This window comes from Rana temporaria, chromosome 4 (assembly GCF_905171775.1).
Source record: "Rana temporaria chromosome 4, aRanTem1.1, whole genome shotgun sequence".
Taxonomy (NCBI): Eukaryota; Metazoa; Chordata; class Amphibia; order Anura; family Ranidae; genus Rana; species Rana temporaria.
This window is the reverse complement of record NC_053492.1, coordinates 154,204,003-154,227,515: the sequence shown is the minus strand read 5'-3', so window position 1 is coordinate 154,227,515 and position 23,513 is coordinate 154,204,003. Positions and strand designations below refer to the sequence as shown.

The 23,513-nt window shown below is 41.4% G+C and overlaps 1 protein-coding gene across 1 annotated transcript in view; it reads right to left on the bottom strand.

Moving 5' to 3' along the window:
* Positions 1–23,513, bottom strand: part of KCNAB1 (potassium voltage-gated channel subfamily A member regulatory beta subunit 1) — a 249,664-nt gene that overhangs the window by 109,262 nt on the left and 116,889 nt on the right. Inside the window, exon 2 of the mRNA XM_040349231.1 lies at positions 22,640–22,683. Within this exon, the coding sequence (XP_040205165.1) occupies positions 22,640–22,683 (44 nt within the window). The remainder of the gene's footprint in view (positions 1–22,639; positions 22,684–23,513) is intronic.

The following is a 23,513-nucleotide window of genomic DNA, read 5'->3' as shown; positions in this document are numbered from 1 at the left end:
GTCCATGTTAGATGATCGGGCAATGGTAGCTTATCTCTATTTTATCCAAAGAGACATTTGAATATATGTCCAAATGGTGGTAGTCTCCTAGCTTAGAACACTACTATCATTAGATTAACAGTAGGTCAACACTTCAAAATTACCCACATTTTACAACAGGATTTATAGGGAAACTTTTGTTGGCTAGTTGGTGTTGAAAGCTGTGAAAATGGTTAAAACACACTCACTTAATAATGAAAACGTATCTATCTATATATATATATATATATATATATATATATATATATATATATCTATCTATCTTTAATTGTGCATTGCGCTGTAACAAATGGACTGCTGCAGGAAAGAAGAATTTTTACCTTAATGCATACAATAATATAATTAATATATGCAATCATATCATGAGGGTATCACTGAGTGCTTTGCCAAGGCCTGGACTGTGTGGTATTCCAGCAAGGCTTTGATATATTGCACACATGCTGAGCATTTCCCTAGGAATGATAGTCATCTCCTTGCCTAGCTTTGTGCATAGATATGTTCAACTGTGGTTACCTTTATAGATAAGAGTAGAGCTTCCCTTCATAGGCAGACAATACTGCCTGTGACTTCCACATATGTCAGCAAATGTATGCAATAAAGATATCCAGAGCTAAGTGCACTAACCCACTGTAACCAATAAGATTTCATTTTAATTATGTAAGGATAATTTGTAAATAGAATACACTTAGGGCCCTTTCACACTGGGGAGGGGGGTTGGCGGTAAAGCGCTGCTATTTTTCGTGGCGCTTTACCGTCAACTTCGTGGCGCTATTTGGCCATTAGCGGGGCGGTTTTACCCCCTCGCTAGTGGCCGTGAAAGGGTTTAAAATCACCGCAAAGCGCATCTGCAGAGCTGCTTTGCCGGCGGTATAGCCGCGGTGCCCCATTGATTTCAATGGGCAGGAGCGGTATACACACCGTTTCAAAGATGCTGCTAGCAGGACTTTTTTTATACCATCCTGCTAGCGCACCACTCTGAAAGCCCTCAGGACTTTCACACTGGAGAGACAGCAGGGGCTGTTTCGGGTCTGTTTGCAGGTGTTATTTTTAGCATTATAGCGCGTGCAAACCGACCCAGTGAGAAAGGGGTCTTACACATAGATTACTGAATTTATATATATATGTATATATATATATATATATATATATATATATGTGTGTATATATATATATATATATATATATATATATATATATATATATAGGCCCAGATCCACGTAGTGCGGTGCATTTGTAAGTCCGGCGTAGTGTATCTCAGATACACTACCCTGTCGTAACTTACAGCGTATTTCCCATATCCACAAAGAATTTGCGCCGAAAGTTACGGCGGCGTAGTGTAAATGTGTCGTCGTAAGAGCGCGCAATTCAAATCACTAAGTTGTGGGCGTGTTTTATGTTAATACGTCTTGACCCCACGTAAATGACGTTTTTTTTTAACGGCGCATGCGCCGTCCGTGGGGGTATCCCAGTGCGCATGCTCCACATTAACCCGCAACAAGCCAATGCTTTCGACGTGAACGTAATTCTACGCAAAGCCCTATTCGCGAACATTTTACGCAAACAACGGAAAATCCGACGCTGGCCTGACGTCCATACTTAACATTGGCTACGCCTCATATAGCAGGGGTAACTTTACGCCGAAAAAAGCCTTACGGAAACAACGTAAAAAAATGCGCCGGGCGCACGTACGTTTGTTGATTGGCGTATCTAGCTAATTTGCTCACTTGACGCTGAAATCGACGGAAGCGCCACCTAGCGGCCAGCGTAAATATGCACCTTAGATCCAACGGCGTACTAAGACGTACGCCAGTCGGATCTAGCCCAGCTTCAGGCGTATCTTGTTTTGTGGATACAAAACAAAGATACGCCGGAGCAACCTAGAAGTTACGCGTCGTATCAATAGATGCGCCAGCGTAACTGCTTCGTGGATCTGGCCCATAGTATATAATGGGGCAGACTTGATGGACCACTTGGTATTTTTTCTGCCATCACTCTTCTATGTTTCTATGTTCTATTTTTCTATGCATTTTGAGCAATTCTCATGACCTCAGTATATAAACCTGGTGGAGCCCCTAAGTGAGTAATGTGCTGGCCAGTGTACATCTACATTTTTAACAAATATTTGCAAAAAGCAGTCCGTTTTACTGTAGCATTGCATTTTATACAGAGGCACAATTGAAATGATAATGTGCATCTTTTGCTACCATGACAACATTTCATTCCCTTATTACCTCCTCCTTGCGAAGGATCCTATTTTTCATATAACCATATTTATGAACACCTGTTTGGCATACACAACTGACTGTCTATCTAAACATAATCATTATGTAATTTGTGATTAACTGTTTTTATCTGTTTTTACACGTTTAAGCATGACATAAAAACACATACCCTAAAAGTACCCATACATTAAATCCTAATTTCTCCTGTTGTCAGTGGTAATAATTACTAAAATGGAGATGAGATAGAAAATTTTACAATGTTCTTCAACTGTAGACAATGTTCAATAAAGATGTCTCTTTTTTTATTGTAGTCAGATGCTGGGCTACAGCAATATGGAGAAGGAGACGTTGCCTTTTATTCCTCTCTCCCTCTACTGAGATACAGTATAGAGATGGGCTGAACATCCTCCTGTTCGGTTTCCACCAGAACTCCTGAACAGAGAAAAAGTTCTGACCCGAACCTGAACCCCAAATAAAGTCTATACAACCCGAATTGGAAAAATCTAAATTCCCCATTTTGAAGGCTTATATGCAAGTTGTTGGCCATAAAAAGGGTATGGGGGTACGTGTACTGCCCTGGTGGACATGTATCAATGCAAAATATTTTTTGAAATAGATCGCTTTTACAGGAGCAGTAATTTTAATGATACTTGAAGTATGACAATAAAAATTAAAAATTCCTTTAAATATAGTGCCTGGGGGGTTCCCTTAGTTTGCATGTAAAGTGGCACATCTGTATTGTGGATAGAACCTACTGCAGCAAAACAGACATTTCTAAAAAAAAAAAAAAATGAATGAAATAACATTTAAATTGCTAGCAATGCAATACCATTGCCAGCAATAGTTTTTTTTTAACAGTGTGGGGGTCCCCCCCCATTCCATACCAGACCCTTCAGGTCGGGTATGGACTAACTAAGTGGGGTTCCCCCAAAAATGTTTACCAGACCCTTATCCGAACATGCAGCCGGCAGCTCAGGAAAGGGGGGGCATGCGAGCCCCCGCCCCCCCTCCTGACCCATACCAGGCCACATTCCCTTAACGCCACCCCAAAGCACCTTGTCCCCATATTGATGGGGACAAGGCCATCATCCCCACAACCCTGGTCAGTGGTTGTGGGGTTCTGTGGGCAAGGGGCTTATGAAATATGGAAGCCCCTTTAACAAGGGGACCCCCAGATACCGGTCTACCATGTGAATGAGTAGGGGATACACAGTACCCCTACTCATTCACCAAAAACGTGTAAACATAAATAAAAACAGGGGGCAGTTTTTGACAATTCCTTTATTAAAAATAAAAAAAAACAGTGTCCCCTGATGTAAATCCATCATCAATCACGCCGCTGCCACCACCACCGGACCCGAAAAAGAAAGAAAAAAAATGCTCCGCCATCAACTAAGGCAAAACGCCGAATGCCTGGCTTGCCATTTGAACGTTCTTATATAGGTAAGAACGGGGACACCTGGTGACATCACCTGGTGGCACCGCCCTCTTGTGACATCTGACAGCTGATGACCCATCGGTTATTAAGGACGTGGCGGCCGGGTTCCCGGCCCTTCTCATTAGCAATTAGCTATTTACTGCACCCTATGCAGTATGCAGGGCATTCGGTCGAACGGCTTGCAAATTTGGCCCGAATCATTCGCCCAACTCTACTGAGATACTGATGTTATGCTGCACCATTTTCCTCCTGCCAACAAGGAGAGAGCTAAAGCAGTCAACAAGCCCATAGACTACTATGCAGAGTGCTCAGACTTCTGAAGCCTCGTACACACGGCCGAGGAACTCGACGTGCCAAACACATCGAGTTCCTCGGCCAGTTCAGCCCTGAAGCCGCCGAGGAGCTCGGCGGGGCGAGAGCTCCCATAGAACAACGAGGAAATAGAGAACATGTTCTCTATTTCCTCGCCGAGCTCCTCGTCGGCTTCCTCGGCCGAAAGTGTACACACGACCAGTTTCCTCTGCAGAATTCAGCCAGAAACTCGGTCGGAAGCTGAATTCTGCCGAGGAAACTGGTCGTGTGTACGGGGCCTGAGAGTTGCAGTTTGAGACTGCAGACATATAATGAGACAAATAGACTCCTTACGCTACAGATCCCAATAGGCACTGTGCAGTAGGAAGAGTGGAGAGATGATTTTTTATTAAACTGCCTGGGAAAGTTCTTGTTCTTGGCACTGAGGGAGTTAGAGAGGGAGTACCTCTGTGTGGATATTTGCCAACTGGAGACCATACCAGTGAAGATCCAAGCCTCAGACTGGGAGTGAGAAGACCCAGGGGCAGCGAAGCACCGCCCTCATTACAGCGGGAGGGTCCATTGATTCCCAACGCTGATCACGGAGGCTTTTTCCGGTAGAGAGGGAGCCCTCCTTCTACAGCGGGAGGTTACCACAGCATCTCAGGGTCTGGTGAGAGGGCTATTCGCCCCTTGCTGATACTGCTAGCTGGGACTGAGCCGCTGGGACTGAGCCACTGAGAGTAGGACACCAAGTGGAGGTTACCGCCCACCTCACAGCTGCTCCAGGAGCATCCATTCTGTTTCCCAACGCTGATCCCTGGAGGCTTTTGGGGAGAGAGGGGGCCCCCTTTCTACAGTGAGAGGTCACCACAGCATCTCAGGGACTTGTGAGAGGGCTATTTGCCCCTTGCTGATACTGGTAGCAGGGACTCAGCCACTGAGAGTAGGACACCAAGGGGGTTATTTACGAAAAGGCAAATCCACTTTGCACTACAAGTGCAAACTACAAGTGCAAAGTACACTTGAAATTGCATTGAAAGTGCACTTGGAAGTGCAGTCGCTGTAGAAAATAAAAAACAGCATTTTAGCTGGCACATGATTGGATAATAAATTCAGCAGAGCTTCCCCTCATTTCAGATCTACTCCTCAGATTTACAGTGACTGCACTTCCAAGTGTACTTTCAGTGCAATTTCAAGTGCACTTTGCACTTGTAGTTTGCACTTGTAGTGCAAAGTGGATTTACCTTTCGTAAATAACCCCCCAAGTGTACTCAATTCATAACGCATTCACACTGCACTCTATAGTGCACCTATTCCAAACCTAGACTGCACATATACCAACCATATCCCGCATTATACCAAACCTTTGCCGCAACTGAACCACATCTTCCTTGCACATGTGCTGATACTATATCATAACTATACTGTACCAATACTGCAGGCAGGTTAGCTGTGGCTGTCATAAAATGCACCAACACTCTTAAAGGGCTCCAATGATAGCCAGCAGAAGAACATCTTAAAGGACTGCCCCTCTCGTTCCACTGCCCCTTCCGCTACCATCTTCCTTTTTCTGTTTGACAGTGCATACCCAGTTGGTCTAGGACTGCCGCTATAAATGCACTCTGGCAGTATAGTTCCAGCACTTGTTAGATTCAACTTTACTAATGCTCACTGCTGCACTTGAGACAAACTTGCTGCTAATTATTCTGCTCTGGATGCCAAATGTCTATGCCTAGTCCCTACTGTTAATCCCTTTGTATGCTGAACTGTGTTATTACCATTGTTAATACATTTTAATCTTGCTTAGTTGCCGACAATATTGGGTGACAATATAATATGTTTGCCTTTGCTACCTGGTTTGGTGTCTGTTTTCTACCTGGCCTTTACTACCTGGTTTGGTGTCTGCTATAGCACTACTATTGGATACCAAGTGTTACTTTCAGTGAATTTCTGTGTATGTTTGTACACTCAAAGTGATGGGTCAGAGGGCCAGAGGTTCTTGAGAAGGTTGAAGCTATGGGAGCAGTGCTACGTTATGAAAAGCAGGATCAAGAGGATAGTTCAGTAAGATTCTTTGATGACATGCATTGTGCTGAATTTTTTAGGAGTTACAAATTATACCAGTGTTTACCTTGGAAATTGGTTGTCTCTGTACATACTGCCTGTAACACAGAGGTGACACTGAAAATGATAGCACACTGATGATGTGATTACATTATGTGTATGCCTTATAACTCTAACCTCCCATAGCAGCTTGCATATGCTAACATATAAAATAGAAAGTAAGTACACATAATGTCATTTAAAAAAAAAAATGTCACATTAAACAGGCAAACATTTGATTTACATTCAAACAGTGCCTACAGATAAAGGTAACAGACTTGGATGAAAACACAAGAACATTTTCCTTTTTAGTAATTTACTGTAAAATAAGTAAGTACACCCTGGCTGTAGAAGCTAGTTTTGCCTTCTTTAGCAAATACTACCACTTTACAGCATTTTGCATAACTGCACCATTATCTGACATTGACACATTTGTTGGTTTCCGTGTATGAACTGCCTGTGTCAAACCCCCCACAACATGTCAATGGGATTGAAATCATGTCTTTGAATAGACCAGTTAATATTTTTTTTTAAATGGCCTCACATTCACATTAAGCATTTTTTTTATATGATGCAAAGTTCATAGTTGACTCATTGGCTACAAGTTTTCTAGGCCACAAAATAGCAAAGCAACCCAAAACATCTATATTTTCAATCACTTTGCTTTGCAGTTGGTATGAGGTTATTCTCCTAAAGTGCTATCTTCTGTTTGTGCCAAGCATGTCCACTGTCACTTTGGCCAAACAACTCTATCTCTGATTCATCAATCCACAGGACACTGTTCCAGAAGGCCTCGTCTTTGCCCATATGCTGGCCTGTGGCCTGTGCCTGTATGTTCTGTGGCAAACTGTAGTCTTGCTCTATGTTCTTATTGGATAGCAAATGCCTTTCCCAGATACACTTCCTATGCACGGTCAGTTGGTGCAGTGATTTTAAATTCATGCATTTTGACACCAACAATTTAATGACATAACTGCAGATTCCTCAGTTACATTTTGGTGTTCTTGTAGACTGCTTTTAGCATTAACTGGTCAGCTTGGCCAGTCCTAGATAAATCAAGTTTGAAATCCACTTGTAGATTATTTTCCTTACAGTGGAATGATTGATCTAAAATAATTTTGTGTAATTTTGGCATGATCACACCACACACCAACAGAACACCAGACCCTAGATATCTGTAGTCTAAATAAGACACCTACATACACCCTAAGGAGGTTCTAATAACTGGCTCTTAATCTAGATCACCTAAATCTAATTTCATAGATTTGAATTGGTGGAAAATATAGGGCTGTATGTGCCTTTTCCATGTTACAAATATTTTTAAGCACTAGTTCTCAAAAGGGATGTTATGGAACTGGAGAGAGTGCAGAAAAGAAGGCATCTTTCACACTGGGGCGGGAGGCGCGGTGGCGGTATAGCGCCGCTAAAAATAGCAGCGCTGTTCCGTCGGAATTGCCGCGGGATTCGGCTGCTAGTGGTGCGGTATTAACTCCCGCTATCGGCCGATTAAGGGTTAATACCGCGGTTTCCCACTGTTTTAAATTGGAAGGAGCGGTGAAGGAGCAGTATACATACTGCTCCTTTCAACGCTCCGAAGATGCTGCTTGCAGGAGATTTTTTTGGGGCTTTCACATTGAGAAGGCTGGGCAGGAATTTTCAGGCAGTATTTAGGTGCTATTTTTAGCGATGTACCGCCTGAAAAACTCCTCAGTGTGAAAGGGGTTTTAAGGGCAAATAAATTAACAAATGGCATAGAAGACCTCAGCTAAAAGTAGTGTACTTTAAGATACCATGATTGAAAATGACAAGGGCTATTGTTGTGCTTGGAGCAAAAGACATTTAATCTCTGTATATGAAAAGCTTCTTAATAATAGGAGTTGTGAAAATGTGAAACAGACTTGTGATATCTTGGACCTTTTGACTACTTAACCATTATGGCCTCAACGCCATTACTAGCCCTTGCCTATATATATTTCTTATTTTATTTTTTTTCATTTTTAGGACCTTACTTTGTCAGTCCTGTTTACAATTTCCTCTGCTTTATTACTTGAGGATCTACAGGCTGCCCTGGTAGATTTACCTATCTGCCTATCTGTGCCTAGCCCATTCTACCTAGCACTAAATCACCGCACATGTACACCCCCGGATTTGACTTCTATTGCCTACCAGCAACTGACTGCCTTAACACCATTACTTTTATAATTCCGTGTTTTTGGTGAGTCAATCTCTTTAATTGATAATTTGCGTTTGGTTCCTGTTTTTAGACCCATCTCTTTCCTGTAAAAAAATGGTAGCAGATCATTGGGTGCTCAATTTGTTAATTCAAACTTAATATTGTTTGCAGATACTACCCCTACAATAGGCTGGATCTATACTATTCTGTATACCCAGCCACTGTGGGGATAATACACGACCGTCGTTTGTTTACCCCCAACGCAGTATTTAGGCGCTATTTTTAGCGATGTACCGCCTGAAAAACTCCTCAGTGTGAAAGGGGTTTTAAGGGCAAATAAATTAACAAATGGCATAGTAGACCTCAGCTAAAAGTAGTGTACTTTAAGATACCATGATTGAAAATGACAAGGGCTATTGTTGTGCTTGGAGCAAAATACATTTAACCTCTGTATATGAAAAGCTTCTTAATAATAGGAGTTGTGAAAATGTGAAACAGACTTCCACAGAAGCTAATTCTAGTTCAATCTGTGGATTGGTTTAAAGCAGGTTGGATGTTTTCATTTTAATTTTGTATTCTTTATTCTTTACCATCAAAGGAAAAATACAATAAATAGTTTCAAAACAAACTGGATGTCTCCCGTTTTAAATGTTTTACTTTCACCATCAAAGGGAAAGTATAATAATCAGATTCATATTTAGTACAAGTTTTAGGTAATACAATTTATTCATATACTGTATAAGGCAATCTCATGTAGGTATTCTGCTATAATTGGTATGTAGAAGAAACCAGGTCAGGTATTGCTAATAGAAATAAATTGCTATTGGTGTGTAACTTAGAGGTCTATGTAGCATTGTGATAATTGTGATGAATGCAACATTAATTAATGGCTATTATTATTGTAGCAAAGTCCCAAGCCCCTTTAGGCCTAATGGTGGCCTCCAGCATCAGGGATATCTGACATCCTTCTGTGTAGAGTTGATTACAAGACATGGTGTATGTCATGCAAGATGAAAGGGTGGGTGCCAGACACTTTTTGAATGCAAAGACATTTATTGTCTCTTAAACAGAACTGTGGGAAAGAGGTTTAGGGCCAGGACACCCTTAGGTAGATGCAATATTAATTGGCAGATTCTGAGACTTCTATAGGCAGACATCCATACAGGTGAAGGCCTCCAGCCTGACACCACTTCTGTATAGGTAGGACACTGTCTCCTATGGCAACAAATCTTGTAGAGGTTACTAACGGTAATTGTATCCAACTATTTGCAACACAAACAATTCTCAGGTTACCCCACAATCACTCACTTTGGGTCTTCACTTCACTCAATGAGCTCCCAGTCTCTCTCACTAGACTCCAGATCAACTAGCCAATGGATCCCCTGAGCTCTTCCATTGTCAGCACTCAGTATCTTCCTCGAGCGTCACCCCCACTTCCCCGCTGGGTCCCTGGCTTGGCACTCACAGATACTCTTCAAGCGTCACCCTTGCTGACATGCTAGGTCCCTGGCTTGGCACTCACTGATGCTCTGCAAGCGTTACCTCTGCTGTCCCGCTGGGTTCCTGACTTGACACTTGCTGAAGTTTTTCCACTTCTTCACCCCCCCCCGGCTGGTGATAATTCTGCTCTGGTACCGGCCTCAGCTTACTCACAGTGGTTTTCGGTAACAAGGTGGATGGTCCCTTAGTGGTGACAGCTTCCCCTCTAACTCTGACCAAAACTGGTTCCCCAGCTGGTCAGAACCGTTACTTCTGGTTGGACTACAAGCCTGCAGTCCCAACCCTATGCTGCTCTCCTGCTTCTGGAATTCTGGATAGGCCCTCAGACAGCCTAGCAGCCAGATGTCCCCTGGGTAGGCCTTGGGTTTATGGCCTAGCAGCCCGGGGCAGCATGGTCAACCCCGACAGCAGTCCAGGTGGCACAAAACAGTGATCACCTGACTCCGTCCAAATAAATAGGCTCTCCCAGCAGGCCAAGGGACCAAGAAAATTCCTGCCCATTGGCTGAGACACCCCATTCATTCCTAATATGCCCTTGCTATGCCCTTGTCTTATCCAATGTCACCAGCTACAGGGCCACCTAGTGACAGAAAAGAAAAGTCCAGAATTAGGGGGAAATCAATTGATCTCCTAACAATTGGCCAAGGCAACTACATTTAATAGCAGCCCTGCCTACAAATCAGGGTGCTACATCATTTATGAGAAATAACACTGTAGATTATTGATCCAGTAAATATTTTATTGCCTTAAAGTAGAACTAAAGGGAAAACCTTTTTTTTCATTGTCTATAGAATAAAGGAGATATAAGCCTTGTAATTTTATTTATTTTATTTTATTTATTTTTGCCATTTGTGTCCTATTAGATAGAGTTCCCTTCACTTCATGTCCCATAACCAACACAGGAAAATAGAAATCTATGCAAAGTGAGAAAATCTCTGGTTGTCACTGGGGTCATTAGAACTGGAGCCCCCATTTGAAGATTTCCCCTCTATTCTTGTTCTGATAAAAACCCAATTTTTTTCTTTCTTTTGCTTTCATTTCTGGTGATAACAGTAAACAGGACAAAGAGAGAGGTTGAATCTCCCTAATTTAGATACAGACAGCAATTAAAAATTGACAGTTGATGATTCTGCCCTCTCCACTTTATCTTAAACTGGCAAAAAAATGTTTGCCTTTAGTTATAGTTTAAGGGATTGGAATTTAGTTTGTTATGTTATATAAAACAAAAATATAGCATAATCTTGCAGAGTAGAGTTCATAAATGTGGTATATTGGCTTTAAGTGGCAAGATCTCAGTGCTAGGTAGCTCATGCAAGGACAATGCTCATGTACACAGTAGCGTCACTAGGGTTGGTGTCACCTGGTGCGGTAAAATATGGTGTCACCCCCCCCCCCCCAATAAAAATTTTCAAATATTTTTTACCCTACTGTTTGCTCTCTGTTCTCCTTCCTTCCCCTTTTCTCTCTCTCCCTATCCATTTTTCTTGTTCGTTCTATCCCTTCTTCTTCGTTCTCTCCATTTTTCTTTGTCCCCTCCCCCCACCTCTCTTTCTCCAGGACCGTAATTCACATCTCAGGAGCCTATAGGCCAGGGGCGTACCTAGAGCATTTGGCACCCGGGCCGGATCCAATATCTGGCACCCCCCCCACGTTAAAATGTAAAAACACCCCACTGTGCCCCCTGCATACCTCTGCATCCTTCAATATCTTTTTGTTACTACTGTGTACCCCTCTCCACAACTGCACCTCTGGACCCCTTTACATTGCACAGCACCCTGCATCAATGGACCCCTTTACATTACACAGCCCTCTGCATCACTGGACCCCTTTAAAATTACACAGTACCCTGCATCACTGCACCCCTTTACATTACACAGCACCCTGCATCACAGGACCCCTTTACATCTCATAGCCCCCTGCACCTCTGGACCATTTTACATTACACAGCCCCCTGCACCACTGGACCCCTTTACATCACATATCCCCCTGCACCTCTGGACCTCTTTACATTACACAGCACCCTGCATCACTGGACACCTTTACATTACACAGCACCCTGCACCTCTGCACCCCTTTACATTACACAGCACCCTGCATCACTGGACCCCTTTACATTACACAGCACCCTGCACCTCTGGACCTCTTTACATTACACAGCCCCCTGCATCACTGGACCCCTTTAAAATTACACAGTACCCTGCATCACTGGACCCCTTTAAAATTACACAGCACCCTGCATCACTGGACCCCTTTACATCTCACAGCCCCCTTCACCTCTGGACTCTTTTACATTACACAGCACCCTGCACCTCTGGGCCCCTTTACATTACACAGCACCCTGCACCTCTGGACCCCTTTACATCACATAGCCCCCTGCACCTCTGGACCCCTTTACATTACACAGCACCCTGCACCTCTGGACCCCTTTACATTACACAGCACCCTGCATCACTGGACCCCTTTACATTACACAGCCCCCTGCATCACTGGACTCCTTTACATTACACAGCCCCTGCATCACTGGACCCCTTTAAAATTACACAGTACCCTGCATCACTGGACCCCTTTAAAATTACACAGTACCCTGCATCACTGGACCCCTTTAAAATTACACAGCACCCTGTATCACTGGACCCCTTTACATCTCATAGCCCCCTGCACCTCTGGACCCTTTTACATTACACAGCCCCCTGCACCACTGCACCCCTTTACATCACATAGCCCCCTGCACCTCTGGACCCCTTTACATTACACAGCACCCTGCATTACTGGACCCCTTTACATTACACAGCACCCTGCACCTCTGGACCCCTTTACATTACACAGCACCCTGCATCACTGCACCCCTTTTACATTACACAGCCGCCTGCACCTCTGCACCCCTTTACATCACATAGCCCCCTGCACCTCTGGACCCTTTTACACTACACAGCCCTCTGCACCCCTTTACATTACACAGCACCCTGCATCACTGCACCCCTTTTACATTACACAGCCACCTGCACCTCTGGACCCCTGCATGTTACACAGACCCCCCTTCAGTGCAGACACCCCCTCAGTGCAGACACCCCCCCCTCAGTGCAACCCCCCCTCAGTGCAAACCCCCTCGGTGCAACCCCCCAGTGCAAACACCCCCCCTTAGTGCAAACCCCCCTTAGTGAAAACCCCCTCAGTGCAAACAGCCCCTTAGTACATCCCCCCCACCCCTTCAGTGAAATCCCCCCCAGGTGCAAACACCCCCCCTCCCCATTCAGTACCTCAGATCATCACATGCAGCGCCACGGCACATGGACAGAAGGTCCCCTCGGCCCCTCCCCCTCTGTACACACAAACAGAGAGGAGTGGGCTGTGCCTGTGTGCCGACTGCCGACCACCGCTAACAGCCCGTGGCTGTGAGAGGAGGGGATGGATGGTGCTGCGGTGTCACCCCGCAACCCCCCTCCTCTTGTACCGCGGCGCTCGGCACTCCGATTCTGCGGCACTCATTGCTGCAGTCACGGGGGGGAGCCGCCCCTCTAGCGGGTGTCACCCGGGGCGGCCCGCACCCCCCACACCCCCCTAGCAACGCCTCTGCATGTACACATGTAAGTAAAACTAATTATTTCATCTTGTAGGGCTGGTTGGGGGTCCCGACAGTGTAAAGTCCTACAAAGAAGGACTGTAATGCCAAGATTATAGGACATATTGTTGGAGCTTCTTCTACCATAAAACACTATCATACTGATGATTTTTTTTGTGAGATGCTGATGTAATTGCGAAGTGCTATTGCAGCATTGTCAGCTCAATTAAATGTATCCATGTGAAACCCAACGCTTAACTATTAACCCCTGGTATAAATATTAACGTTACCATAATATATAACCTTACTCTCAAACTAAGATATTACTCAAATCCATACTAAACCTTCTCATCTCCGATTGATCCTTTTTTGTCCTGGGATCAAATTGGCCTGGTCCATAAGAAACAAATTCACTGTATGTCCACAGCGATTTAAATTTGCACAGAAAAGTCTCTGCTCTTTTTAGACTGCTGTTTGTATTTTAGAAGTTTGTCCCTAGGTATTTGAATGGGTCTATAAATATTATCATCACAATTTGTGGATTATTCCTTTAGATTATGACCATAAATCCGACTCTCAGACATCATTGTTCTGCAAAGCAACGGGTCACCAAGCTTACCTTTTGTGGAATATTTTTCTTTCTAAACAAATATAAATCTGCTGTTTACAGCCAAGCTCTTAAGTAAATCTGTATATCCTCAACCCTCCGAAAGACAGGAAAAGCTCTGTTCACTTATATATCATTATGCACCAATGGTAACGCATAAGCACAGTGTGCTAAAGAAAACATTTCCAGATTTACTTCTTCTCTGATAAAGACAGTCTTCTGATTTATGGGAAATAATTGTAAAGAGTTTTATCTAATCCAATTGGAACTGACATATTTCAGCACATTGACACCTTGTACACACATACCAAATATAAATGCTCTCTGGGGTTGATTTACTAAAACTGTTGATTGCAAAATCTGATGGAACTGTGCATGGTAGCCAATCAGCTTCTAACTTCAGTTTGTTCAATTACGTTTTTACAAAGAAACTTGGAAGCTGATTGGCTACCATGCACAGCTGCACCGGATTTTGCACTTTTCAGTTTTAGTAAATCAACCCCACAGTGTGTAATTATATATCACAATACTTGACATGTACCTTTTCACATGTAATTTAACATATAACCAATGCCACGTACACACGATCAGTTCATCTGATGAAAACCGATGGATATTTTCATCAGATATCCGATGAAGCTGACTTTCATCAGTCTTGCCTACACAGACACCAGTTCAAAATCAGTTAAAAATCCGATCGTGTCCAACGCGGTGACGTAAAACACAACGACGTGCAGAGAAAAATTAAGTTCAATGCTTCCGAGCATGCATCGACTTAATTCTGAGCATGCGTTGATTTTTGACCGATGGATTTCCCCACAGACAAACGTTTTTTTTTTTCTATCGTTTTTTTAACCATCAGAAAATGTTAAAACAGGCTCTATTTTTTTTCACCAATGGGAAAAAAAACGATGGGGCCCGCACACGATCGGTTCGTCCAATGAAAACGGTCCATCGGACCGTTTTCATCAGACAAACCGATCATGTGTACAGGGCATAAGAGCAAAACATTTTATTTGTTTGTTTTGGATAGAGTGTTTTTATTGCTGTCTGTTCCTCCCATTAGAGATTCACCCTCTCTAGTTCTCCTGTTTACCCTTTTAAAAAAAAGTGCAAAAGTGAAGGTAAAAGAAAAATCCCAAATTTTGGGCTGTCCCCAGAAGAGTAATACATGTCAAATCATTCAATAGGGACACTAGTTCTGGTAATTTGGAGGGCCTCAATGAATTCCAATAATTTGCAGGCATTTCCTCACACTTCCTGTTTTGGCTATGGGACAGGAAGTTAAAGTAAATCTCCCCAGTGGGGCACAGGTGGCAAAAAACAAACTAACATTGGTTATAACTCTCCCTTACTTTATCCATAAAAAAAAAAAGTTTTCCCTATAGTTATACTTTATATGCTTAAAATAGAAGATATTATACTAACAAATAGGTTCCATGTATTCATTGAGGTGGCTCACTTGACAGCATTTTAGGTGTACCGTGTCACTTATAACAGTGCCTGACCACACAAATGTGCTTCTAGAAGAATGATCAAACATTTCCATAGATACACTCTTAAACCTTGTAGACCGCCTTCCCAGAAGAGTTGAAGCTGCTATAGCTGTAAAGGGTTGGCCAACTCATTGTTGAGCCCTGCTGACTAAGACTGGGATGCCATTAAAGTTCATGTGCGTGTATAGGCAGGTGTCCCAATACTTTAGGTAATATAGTGTATATTTACACTATATTAGGGGTTAATTAAAAAATAGGAAAATAACTATAAATTTTTTTTTAAAAATTCTCAACCTACACCTGCATCTTCTTCATGGATAAGATCACAATATAGGCACATTTATATGTATCTTGTGAGCTGCTATGTACAGTATATGAGACAAACAGCTGCCAGCATCCTAACACACTCCCTTTAAAATGTGTATAAATACCAACTGTCTAAATAGTGCAGCACTAATCCTTGGTTTAGTTAAAAAGATAGATTAGCTAATTTCTAAACCAAGGATTAGAGTTGCACTATTTAGAAAATTATATCACAATATAGACCTTGGATATAAACTGACTAAGGGGGTAGAAGTATAGGTTAGTAACTTTTGGTACAGTTACATTATGTCATCATGGGAACTGCTTACCGTATTTAAACAGGAGCCTCTATGAGTTAAAACTATATTTGTTATGGAGGATTAACAGTACTGCAAAATCCTTATATAACTAAACATTGCAAAGTGAAACAGCTGTGTATAAAGGAGTTGATTTACTAAAGGCAAATATGCTGTTCATTTAGCAAGGGAGGTTACATTTTTCAAGAGATTTACCTCCAAACTTAGTAAATTTTGTGAAGTTACACCTTGCAAGGAAAATAAATAAAAATAGAATAAAAAATTGCGCCTGCACATGATTGGATGATGGAAGTCACTAAACCATGTGTCAAATTCCCTTAAAAAGTGCAACTTCCCTTGCAAAGTGAACTTGCCTTTAGCAAACCAACCTCAAAGTGCAGTAATCAACAGAAAACTGTCAGTTTGGGTTAATGTGATGTCAGATCAGTAAGGGATCAATTCTTATTGGTTGTTTTCTTGACATAGTTACTGCTTTGCATTTTCTTACTAAAGAGTCTACAATGAACCTAATGAGGTAGGTAAAAAAGAATATAAAGCCAAAGGGGCAGATCCACAAAAGGATTACGCCGGCGTAATTTTAAATTTCCCGCGTCGTATCTTTGTTTTGTATCCACAAAACAAGATACGACGGCATCTGGGATCGATCCGACAGGCGTACGTCTTAGTACACCGTCGGATCTTAGATGCAATTTTTCGGCGGCCGCTAGGTGGCGTTTCCATTGAAATCCGCGTCGAGTATGCAAATTAGCTATTTACGGCGATCCACAAACGTACGTCCAGCCGGCGCATTTTTTTACATCGTTTTCGTTCGGCTTTTTCCGGCGTATAGTTAAAGGTGCTATATGGTGGCGTACTCAATGTTAAGTATGGCCGTCGTTCCTGCGTACAATTTTGAATTTTTTACGTTGTTTGCGTAAGTCGTTCGCGAATAGGAATTTGCGTAGAATGACGTCACCGTCGTAAACATTGGCTTCTTCCGGTCAAATTTCGAGCATGCGCACTGGAATACCCCCAGGGACGGTGCATGCGCAGTTAAAAAAAAAAAGTTGTTTATTATTTACATAAAACACGCCCCCATTACATCAATTTGAATTCCGCGCCCTTACGCCGCCAGAGATACACTACGCCGCCGTAACTTACGGCGCAAATTCTTTGTGGATTCAAAATAAAATAAATAAGTTACGGCGGCGTAGTGTATCTTAGATACACTACGCCCGGCGTACAGATGCACCGCTGTACGAGGATCTGCCCCAAAGTTTTCAGTTTTGAATAGATTAGATTAGGTAAAACTCTGGTCATTTTTGCTATGCTCTGTTAGAGAGATTTCTCTTTATTTCCGGTCCTGAGGATACAAAAGATTGAATATAGTAGAAAACACCTGCAGTAATTCACTGAGGTGGTGAGCGGTCGGTGCACTGGCTTGTAGTATCTTCCTAGCACTCGAGCGTAAGAAAGCCAGCAGCTCGATCTTCCACAATGAATACATTTCTTAATCCAGGTGTGGTACAGAATAATACAGGGCTTACGCGTTTTGGCGTGTAGCCTTAGTCAAGGCTAAGGCCACACGCCAAAACGTGCAAGCCCTGTATTAGCTGTCGGCTTTTTTTTAATCTACAAAAGATTGAAGCTGGCAATAAACCAAATTGGCCAGTTTAGCAGGGACCAGCCGAATTTCGATCAGTATGTGACAATCCCTGCTTGACTGAAGTCATTCGAGGGACATGTTGTAAAATGTTTCTTAAACAAGATGTGTTTCTCAATTTAGAAACATTTTCCAACATGTCCCTCAAACGACTTTGATCAAGCAGGGACTGCCATATACTGATCTAAATTGGGCCGGCCCCTGCTAAACTGGACAAATTTCGAACAGGGGCTATAGTTGATCAGTGTATTCTGTCCCAATGGGTAGGGGGTAGGCGGAATAAAAAATTAACTAAGAGTGTATGACCAGTTTTAGGCAGACTTTTCACCCCGCTATGCCCCAATCTATGGCAACAGCATACTTTTTTTTTTTTCATTTTTTTGTTCCAAGGAGTGAGAGAGACGGTTTGGGAGAAAGACCTCTACCCCAGTCATCGCTTACATGGACTATACATTGTAACTTTCAGGGCACAAAGAAAGAAACAGCAGCTGGTAGCTGACCTGTGTGAAACATATGGTAGCAGTAAAGAAAATGCCACTTTACAGATACCAGGATAAACATAACTGTGTCAGCTATGCGCCAGTATTTGCGACCAACAAATAGATGCTAACCCAAAATGATGCTTTGAAAAAATGGTATTGCTTTTCCATGGAAAAAAAATTACAATGAAAACATTGTCAGGAGGTTTACAGTTTACTGCAATCTTATTCAAAGTCAAATACCTGTAAGTGTTACAAATTGCTACGTGCTCATGCAAATAACATGAAGTGTATCTGATGCTAGGTGTGCTCTGGCATAGAAAAAAATCTCACTGAGGCTCAATCCTCATTAACAAGTTATGCCGCGTACACACGATCAGTCCATCCGATGAGAATGGACCAATGGACCGCTTTCATCGGTTAACTGGCTGATGGACCGTCGCGCCTACACACCATCGGTTAAAAAAACGATAATGTCAGAACACGGTGACATAAAACACAACAACATGCTGAAAAAAACTAAGTTAAATGCTTCCAAGCATGCGTCGATTTGATTCTGAGCATGCGTGGATTTTTAACCGATGGTTGTGCCTACTAATGATGGGTTTTGTTCTATCGGTTAGGCATCCATAGGTTAAATTTAAAACAAGTTGACTTTTTTTTAACCGATGGTGCCCACACACGATCGGTTTTCACCGATGAAAACGGTCCATCAGACCATTCTCATCGGTTTAACCGATCGTGTGTACGCAGCATAAGTCTTTTTTATTTTCAACAATATACTTTAACAACCCTAAAATAGATTAAAAAAATATTATGTGTATGATTATTATCCACTGTATAAAAGCAAATAGCTGCAAAATTTTCAATAGACTGCATGGTAGGACATGAATGGCGCACCATAATTAAGACGTTTAAGAATTTTGATCGTTTTTTAGACTTCTATTATGGAAAACAACTAGAAAGAATGAATACAGGTGCACCCTTCTGTGTGTACAATAAAGATAGTTGGTCTAACTCTATTCATGTCAAATTTTCATGTCTTAATTATGCTGATAATTAAAAAAAATGAGAATTCACTAAAACCGGAGCTGACAGAATCTGAAGCAGTTTTTGATTTTTAAAGTAGCACTATAAGAAAAACTTTTTATTTTTTATTTTGGATAGAGTAAGGGAGGGTTATAACTATACTTACAATATAGGTGAGCGTATATGTTTGTTTTTATACAGCCCAAACCTCTCCTTTAAAGAGAAAGTAAACCCACTGTTACCAAAAAAACAAAAAACAACACCTGCAAGACAAAGACATAATGAGCTAGTATGCATAGCTTACTTGTAGGCAAACGTGGTTGTAAAGGGTTTACAACCACTTTAAAGAATGTGTTTAATTTTCTATTCCCAACAAGAGCTCTGCTGTCAACTGTAATGCAGGAGCCGCACTGCATAACATGCAGGACTGTCAAATGGGGCAACTGGGGGAAGAGGAAGCGCAGGACTTCCCAACACTGAAAATAGAGGATGCACAAAGATTACTAAATTACTGAAGATCAGCCGACATAAAGTTTCCAGTCTAAATAAGGACACAATGTTCACTGTCAGGATCACCAGATAACCATTTTCGACTGATCTATTTTAGAGTTTCATGACACTTTAATATTTAAAAATATATACATTTAGATTTTGGTTATGTGGATAAAAAATATTGCATATTATTATTTAGTATTTTCCTAATAATCCGCAGCCACATAGGTTAATGATTCTGAGCAGTGATTCATTGCATTGACCCATCCCTTTTTCCTAGGTTTCAGTCAAAGAAGCCTCGAATCAGGCAGCATCTGCAGCTGTCGTCTACTTAGGTAATCCATCGTGCTCTGGGAATTACATGGTTGGTAAGGTTGAAAACAGACACCAATTCATCCAGTTCAACCTGTGGTGTGTGTGTGCTTGTGTCTATGTCAATGGTACATTGTATATCCCTTTATGTTGTGATCGTTAAGGTGCTCATCTTATAGTTTTTTAAAACTATCAATGCTCCCTACTGATACCACTGCTTTCAGAAGAGAATTCCACATCTTTATCCCTCTGACAGTAAAGTATCCCATAAGCAGTTTAAGGTTAAACTGCTTTTCTTCCAATTTCAGTGAATGGCCGTTTGTCTTTTTAAACTCCCTTTCCCTGAAAAGTTTTTTCCCTATGCTAGAGTCAACAGTACGGTATTTGTATATCGCTATCATATTCCCTCTCAAGCATCTCCTCTCCAGAGAGAATAAGTTCAATGATTGTAGTCTTTCCCCATAGCTGAGATCCTCCAGTCCCTTTATTAGCTTTGCTGCCCTCTGGACTCTTTCCCATTCCAGCACATCTTTCTTGAGTACTGGTAACCAGAACTGGATGGCATACTCAAGATGCGGCCGGACCAGAGTCTTGTAGAGTGGGAGAATTATCGTTTTATCTCTGGAGTGAATCCCCTTTTTAATGCATGCCAATTGTTTGTCATGTATTAAAGGCCAATCAAAGCTTCTGCCAAAAAGGTTAAAAGAGAAAAAACCAAAGGCCAGGACATTCAACTCTTTTGTATTTAGCTGTACCCTAAATCTTAATTGGGCTATATATATATATATATATATATATATATATATATATATATATATATACTGAGCAAAATTATAAACACAACACTTTTGTGTTTGCCCCTATTTTTCATGAGCTGAGATCTATGACTTTTTCTATGTACACAAAAGGCCTATTTCTCTCAAATATTGTTCACAAATCTGTCTAAATCTGTGTTAGTGACCACTTCTCCTTTGCTGAGATAATCCATCTTTTTTGTTTCGTTTCGTCTCGTAGATTCGTAATTTCTTAAGACGAAAGTTTTCCTATTGGGACCCCTTCGTAATTTCGTAAGACGCAAGTTTTCCTATTCGGACCCGTTTGTATGTTCGTAACAGTTTTATCGTTGATACTGAATGATTTGTAATTCTGTCTTATTTATTTTCGTTGATTCGAAATTCGTAATTTTGTTAGATAATAATTTTTGTTTAATGGATTCGTAATTTTGTACTTTCGTAAATACATTGCGGCGCGGTCATTCGCAATCTCGTATTTTAGTTTCATTTTCAACACGTGGCTAATCCATATTAAGATAGACTTTCTCTTAAGCCCCGTACACACGGTCGGACTTTTTGCCAACAAACTTTAAAATGAGCAAGTTTTCCAAAAATTCAGACCGTGTGTACGCTCCATCAAACAAACTTTTTCGACTTTCATCGGACAAAAGTTCGCTCTGCAAACGGACAAACTTTTCGGCAACAAAAGTCCGATGGTGCAAAGTCCGACCGTGTGTATGCTCTTGGTGTGCCCGGCCAACTGCTTTCGGACAAAAATCCACGGAAAAGTTTGTTTGAAGTCCGATCGTGTGTACAGGGCTTTACACTGTCCAATGTGACTCAGCACAAAAGAGATAAGCTGACTGGCTAAGATATTAAGTACGATACATCACTCACTAACTACACTACCCAGTGCCCATTCGAAAGAACGATTCGAGTACACAAACTTCCGAACAGACAAAGAAACGGATTTACAAAACACACAAATGAAAATACGAACATACGAATGAAAATACGAATATACGAAATTACAAACAGACAAAGGATTTAAAATACGGAATGCAAATCGTTCGTTATAGATGTCATTTTCGTTCTTTTGCTGTTTCGGTGTTTCGTATTTTAGTAAGTTTGTCCAATCAAAAGTTCAAAATTTCACTTGTTCGTTATTTTGCTTATTCGTAATTCTGTAATTTTCATATTTTAGTACTATTAGCTATTCAGATGTTCGAATTGATCCGAATGTACGAATACTAACAAATTAGTACGAAAATCAATTTGTTACAAACGGAATCGCACATGTCTAATTTCCATGTCAGCTTACTAGCTATTGTGTTGACAATAATACCCAGCAGTATTACCATGTCTCTAATGTCTTTAGAATACTTTGCTGAAACAGGATTTTGTTCATATAAATAGAATACATTGTTTCATTTACATTGTCTAATTCACCTGCATGGTCTCTTGTAATGGAATTCAACTGTAACTAATTAGAAAATAATTCCAAATACCATAATCTAGATCTATTAAATACCACAATCGTGGTTAAATACACAGGAGCTGCCTTTATGGTGTCAAATAAAAATGAAACGTCTCTTTGTAATACATGAGTATTTGAGGTAGTAAATGATAATGGAATCTGTGCTAATTAATCATATAAATACAAGGTTTCAACTTTGGCAAAGTGCATAAAATTAATTGATAATTTCACTGCATGGGAAGATGTAAGTAAAAGTGGAATATTAATCAGGGACAGCAAATGCTTATTCAAACGGAAAATTACTATACACTTTCCAGCAATATTTCTGTACAGTGTTGTTTCACATTGTATTAATATTATTATGCTTAATATAATAGGGCTTACCAAGTCCTAGGCAAGACACTCGGAGTCCAGATTTTCCAAGATTCCTGCAGGTAAACCCCAAAAAAAAATGTTATCCATTCTGTAAATAAATCATAATTACCTTGATCATTAACAATTTCAATCTTCTGATAATGTTGTACAGAATATGCATCATAGCCCAGATGACATACTTTTATGCCACTGACTTTTAATTTAGCAGCTCCAGCATTCACCAAAAAAGATAATTAACAATATATCTGAACTGCTTTGCATTCTAGTAAGCTACACAGTTCCTAATCGTTTAAAGGGCCAGTCCACCAAAACCTGATATTTAGTTGTTATATTCTGGAAACAGTTTCTTATATGTCTCAGAGACTCTGTTGGTGAGAGCCTTCCTACTAAAATGCACAAAGGTGGGCAGAGAGACACCAAAACTCCCAGGTGTGCAAGCATACATTCACCTCTTATGGCATATAGATTATACTACTGGAGTATCAAGACCTATAAGAAATCAGAAACTAACTCAGCACACCAAGCTACGCCCAAAAAGAACATCATTTATGCTTGGAAAGCCATTTTATTGTACTGTAAGTAGTCGATATCACCCACTGTGCACTGTTTGCCATTTGTTCAACTCCGCTCTGCCTAAATATAAGCTAATTTACGTAGGCAGGCAGGGCTGTCTTAATAACATCATGGGCCCCTGGACAAAATAAAGCACTCGGACGACTACCAGTAAGATAGCAGTCTGTGGTGTGCATGTAGTGTACGGAAGTGGAAACTGGGTGTGGTTAATTTATGCTAAATATTGGGAGTGGTTTTTAGTCTGATTAGAAACAGCATTTAAATGTAACCAGGGGATTATCCCAAATTCAAGGTTGTACTGGAATACTAT